Source organism: Antrostomus carolinensis, unplaced genomic scaffold, assembly GCF_000700745.2.
Source record: "Antrostomus carolinensis isolate BGI_N321 unplaced genomic scaffold, ASM70074v2 scaffold22901, whole genome shotgun sequence".
NCBI lineage: Eukaryota > Metazoa > Chordata > Aves > Caprimulgiformes > Caprimulgidae > Antrostomus > Antrostomus carolinensis.
In genome coordinates, this window is record NW_010292299.1 from 11,862 (window position 1) to 17,814 (window position 5,953).

General features: G+C 38.6%; 1 protein-coding gene and 1 non-coding gene across 2 annotated transcripts; both read right to left on the bottom strand.

The window, feature by feature from the left end:
• Positions 1-372: 372 nt before the first annotated feature.
• On the bottom strand, positions 373-5,662 carry SLC25A3 (solute carrier family 25 member 3). Its single transcript, XM_010176922.2, has 6 exons — positions 5,519-5,662; positions 2,703-2,882; positions 2,403-2,584; positions 1,518-1,690; positions 817-927; positions 373-706 (listed from the first exon to the last, which is right to left on the bottom strand). The coding sequence occupies exons 1-6, from the start codon at positions 5,660-5,662 to the stop codon at positions 546-548; spliced, it is 951 nt and encodes a 316-aa protein (XP_010175224.2). The 3' UTR covers positions 373-545.
• On the bottom strand, positions 2,008-2,247 carry LOC114819024 (small nucleolar RNA SNORA53). The gene has a single exon (XR_003766340.1). It is a non-coding gene; the product is annotated as a small nucleolar RNA SNORA53 (small nucleolar RNA).
• Positions 5,663-5,953: the final 291 nt, after the last annotated feature.

The window sequence follows — 5,953 nt, forward strand, 5'->3', positions numbered from 1 at the left end:
TATGTATACGGTTCCTTTTATCTCTGTGGAGAACACGATTATTATGACCAGGATGCTCTATCAGACTGCAGACTCATCTCAGCCATTCAGTTCAGCTATTCTAAAGTAAGAGTTTATTACAGGCAAATAAAACTGTGTGAACTCTCAAAGTACACAGAACTGCAGTTAGTTTCTACAGTTCTGCAAGGATAGGTTCTTGGCACTTCTCTGGAAATAGTTAAAGCCTATTTTTGTTACAATCGTTTCACAGTTCTCTGGTTCCCACCTGTAGAATAGGTTGGGTTTTTTTGGGTTTTTTTTGTGGGGGGTAAGTATTTGAGGTAACTGCTGCTATGAAATGAAGCTTAATTATGCAGTAGTAAACAGACACTAAGCATTCTGTTTCTCATTTATTTCAGGCAATGACAGTGGTAGAATTTAAACCCTCATGTGAGATGAGGGCACAGCCAACAACATCATATTGTTTGTTTTCTACATAGTCAAATATATAAAAGTTTAATGAAACTCATCACTGGGACAGCCAGCATAGTCAGTCCATGAGTTGTTTATTCAGTTAGACCAAGCTTCTTCTTCAGAGATTCTGGCATTTCAGGTGGAGGTGGACGAGGAAGTCTGAAATAAACTTTCACAGAATCATAGATGAACCACTGTAGTGCAGTCAGGGTACCAATCATAATGATACGAGCAAACAGACCTTTCCATACACCTGTAGAGCAAAATATAAAGCATGAGTAGTGTAAGAAGCCAGGAAAAGAAGAAATCCTCCCCAAAACACCACAAACACTTGATCCAAAATACATGAAAGTAAGGATGTACCTTTGAATCCAAGCCTTACAAGAACCTGTGAAGCAGAACTGCCCTTTTCTTTGTTCAACACAGACACCACTGAGTCAGCAGGATGGGAAACAATTGCACAGAACACACCAGCTGAAAGAGTAATTTGACATTAGTTCTGTAGTGTTTTAGCTGTACAATTACTGTGTACATTAAGTACAACCACCTGAAACCACACCTTCTAATAAACCGCACAAACGTTATGTCAGGCCTCCTGGTATCCTAAAAGGACAGCAGGTACGTATTTATAATGCAACGTGAATATTAGAAAACACCTCAGTTCTGCTCTTGCAGCATCTCTTCTACTAAAGCAAAATTCCTTCTGCATCTTTGGATATTGAAAAATCCCCCTTTCATCCAGATTTCTCTCCCCTTCCTTCAAACTTTCCCAGGCTAGCAAAGATGCAAGCTTTTTCACTTAAATTAGCTGCAGCTTCTGAACTTGGACACTAACATTGGCAATACACAGGACAGGAACAATTAAGAGTGTTGTCCTACTGCAGACCCAGCTTCCACTTATGGTTTGAATACATTTTTTTTTTCCCCCTGCACATTTTAAAGTTACAAGTAAATTCTCCCATTCTAGTTAAATCTATTTGATGCTCTGAAAAGGGATAGGCTTTTAGAGCTGCAGTATGCGGTACACGCTACTAAGGAATTGTGGGACTTCAAAGATTCCTTACCGATATAGCCTGCAACAAATGTGACCACCAGCTGTTCTCCTTTTGTACATTCACTTCGTGGCTTGGGAACGACGTACTTGTAGAGAGCTTCAACAGTACGTTCAAAGCAGGCAAATTTCATCATTGTGTATGGAATCTGTCTCATCCATAGTGGAGCAACACCTTTATAGAAACTTAATGAGAGAAGAGACAAACTCAGTTTCATTTCTTCCAGTATTGTAAGTACGTTACTAACTTGAAAAAAGTTAGTTAGCTTATTATTCCTATCAGGAATACAACTTCTAAATACTGACACTGTAAGGCTTAAGTGTCTCAATACTTACAGAACAGAAGTTTAAGTTTTATTAGTAGTTCCTGAGTAGTAACTTAAAACAGCAACACAAATTAGAATTTACCTGATCCCTATGCTGCACAGCTGTTTTTGTAGCCACTTTTCAGATTACAATACATTGCAGTAATGCTGTACTGATAGGACAAGTGCAGTAAGGCTCATGTCTGCACACCAGCCAAGTTCTGACAGTGATAAATGACTTGTATATTTACAGCCACTTCTATCAGAACAGAAAGCTAACATGCAGTTATATTACTCTCACATGCCAATGACTCAAGCATCTTCGACTGTACAACCAAAAAGTTGCTGAATATCTCTGACTGGAACTGCTAGAAACTGAAGTTATCCAGCAGAACTCAGCACAAAGATACTCACAAAGATGGATCTAAGGAGCATGTGGAATTAACAGCCAGTTCAGCACACTCCCTGAAGTTGTTATCATGAAATACAAAGACAAAAATAATCTAAAACCACAACTAGTTTAAGCAACAATCTTTCATTAGGAAAAAATACTCAACATCAAGAATAAAATTAAAAACCAAGGAGATACTTACGCCCAGATGCCTTCTTCTGCAAACATTTTAGGCACAGCCTGCCGCAGAGTGTTAGCGTATCCAGGCTGTGTTTGAATACGAACTTTAGCAGCTTCCATTGGAGCCAGAGCAATGTCAGCAAAAAACTCCGCACTGGCAGATGCGGCTAAATATAGCGAAGTACGCCACAAATACGCATTTTCCTGAAGCGAAATTAAACACACGTTTTTCATTAATGAATCGTGCTTTTGTGATTACTCCGCATTACTAATACTATTGTGTTGCAGATATACAGCCCCAAGTAAACCACTTAAGGCTTACCTCTCCCAGCATGTTGCCATATAGGATTTTGAAAACTTCATAGAAACCAAATTTACAAAGCCCCTGCATGGAATATCCAATAAAGGTGGGAGCCCATCCCTTAGCCAAGCCACGAACGCCATCTTCTTTGACCGTCACTGAAAATCCATTGAAGATGCTCTTGTATTTTTGTGGATCAACCTAAACAGAATAGGCAGTTAACTGCTTGATGTAGCTTATTATTTCCCATCTCACACCCCCACCTGAAATATAAAATTCTTAAAATTCCTCATACAGCTGGCTTCCTAAGATTCCCTGGACAGACAATGTGCTCATCACAAGTTACACTAATGAAACTGTAATGGTTACTTGCTAGTCTCAAACCCTAACTTATTTTAACAGCCAGTATGTTCCTTAATACTCAGCAACCACCAAACTGTCTGAATTTTGCTTTATATTTATTCTCCAAATCAACAATATGACTTTCTGTATCGAAAACATTACTGAAATCACTATTCTAACCTTGTTGGTAGCATACTGGTATAATTATCTTCAGATCAGATTCTTTAAAAATTTGGCAGCTTCTGCCAGCAATATTATCCACTCTACACGTCACACTTAAGTACACTCAGGTGTTGACACAAGCCAAGTCTGATGATTCACCTGATTCTTCATCAGGAAAGGTCATTTGTCCACTGTTAGTTTGATCCATCCACACAGTCAGACTAAGACAGATGGAGCAAAGCAGATCAAAAAGCACTCAAAAAACTTCTACACCTGGACATACAAATCATTTTCTGCACACAAACCTTTGAGTGTTATTTTGATAATAACTTATCAGAAATTAAAAAATATCAACTTGATTAATTTTATGTGAAAGGAAATAATTTAACAGAAATTCTTAAACACATTATTCTGACAAATTTTAAGTCACATCACGTATCACTTTTCATATTTGATGTTATCCAACATTTCCTCAGAGGATGAGAAGGAAGACATCAAATTAGAAGTCAATCAAAGCTTTCAGAAAGAGCTACGGGACACGTCTGCCAACCTGCAGTAACTGATATTTTGTCTTGCAGTCTGGCAACAACCTACTTGAGAACTTGTTACACCTAAATGTGCCAATTTTACAAGATTCATAAATTCAGGAAATTGCATAGTTAACTGGGCACTGTAAAATAAGACTATGTTCATGCCGGAAGCATGTTTAATTATCATCTGCATAAAAGGGGACCTCTTCTTAAAAAGACATGAGAGTGCAGGCAACAGGTTTCTTCCTGGAAAATCTAGGAAGGATTAGCAACATGCTCTGTACTGGATCTGTAGAGAGATAAATGCTGACAGGTTTTACAAGGTCAAACCTGGAATCCACATAGAACCCTCCTCTTGCACCTTCCTTTAAGTGCTGGAGAAGGAAGGGGAAGTATGACCACCCTTTCCACCTAAGAAACCCAGGACTGGTAGACCAAGCCAAGCATACCCAACAAGCATTTGAAGCCTGGAAGTATCAAGGCCTTGCTCCCAGCTGTATATGCAACACTGTATAGCTCTTGGGCCTTCTGCCCATTAACTCGATATGCAATCATATTAAGAACTCTTTAAGATGCTATATCCTCTTTACCTATGATCAATCTTCTCAGGAAACTCGGCCTTAGGCATGGGTAGACAAGCTATGAATCTTGGATTTTGAAGTCCATAACAACAGAAGAGTGAACTTAGGCTAAGTTTTCAGAAATAAAACACGTACTCAGCTACAGCTATTCACTACTAGTAGAACTGGGGAACTCCTACACAGTTAGCCTGGCCTCAGTGCAAATTTTTTAGAAAGCAGTGTGTTGCCCTCATTTGATGAACCCTGTGTCTGTCCAAGGTGTTACAGAGTTACTAGTCTGACACCAGATTTCAGGTGCTCTCAAGTATGTGGAAAGGCCTCTCTCATAAAAAATGCTAAATAAAGGCCTTGCAGAAGAAAACAATTTTAAAGAGTATCACATGCAGTACTCCTAGTCTGACTAGAAGGTCAGACTAATTCATAGTTCCCTCCTAACTTCAGGAGTTCTATCGTTACAAAATCACCGCTTTTATAATCAGTATCAACCTATGCAACAGGGAAGTCATTAATATGTATTTCCAGAAATCTAGAAGAGTTTGTGTTTTTTTTTAATTTGTTTCATTCTTGAAGCACAGATTTGCCTGAATAAATCCATTAGTATGTTTTTATCCATGGATGCTCACTAGATGATTTTAATAAGGAAGACAGTATCGCAAGTTAAGTGCAATGTGACGACACTCCTTTCAGCTCCATCAAGAACCACTTCAAGGAAAACTAGCCAAAAACACTGATGGCCTTACCAATACCATAACAAGTTCTACCCATTCTATTCAGAGTGGTATCATAAGAAAGTATCCAATCCATAAACCATGCAGTGATAACCACAATGTTAATGGATCAAATTACACATGCATGTCACTCCAGGCTAAAACTGCAGATCTTCAAAACACCAAAGATACTGTTTATTTTCTCCAAAAGCACACAGATAATGCTAGAGAGCCTACCAGCCAGCAATGAATAACATCGTGGTGTTGCCTTTTAGCAAATATAGTCAGTTAAACGTGTCTTAAAGATAGTAAAAAATAATTCATCCAGATTATCCTAAATGCCTTTGCTTCTCTTGAAAGTGGTATTTTGTTAGTCTCACAGCAGTAGACTTGATAAAGCAGCATTCAAGTTTACTCTTCCTTCCATCTAGAAAAGACTGCATTCCTACTGTAAACTCTTAATATGCTGGCTACCTAGAGAACAGCTTTTAAGAAATGTTTAAGTTAATACAAACCTGCATACGACATTTCACTAAATCCAGAGGTACAACAGCAGTGTGTGTCAGGCCACAACTTAGGACCCCACCAACGCCACAGAGAGCGTAAAACTTGAGCGAGCCATATTCACAACTGTATTCTGCAGCAAAAAATAAAGACATACCATGCTTTTACATAAACTTCATGCACTGGTGGACAATGATGTCCAGGGGATACTTTATGCCTCCAATTAATTAGTAGATTAATTAAACCACACTAAACATGCTTTGTCAATGTCACCACATACCAACATGCAGAACAAACCTGTATTCTGCATTTAACCAGGTCCAGAGGAACCAGTGCCGTATGTGTTGTTCCACAGCTAATAATCCCACCAAGGCCACAAAGCATAAAGAATCTGCCTGAGCCATATGCACAGCTGTATTCTAGTTAATCGGAAAAAATTACATATA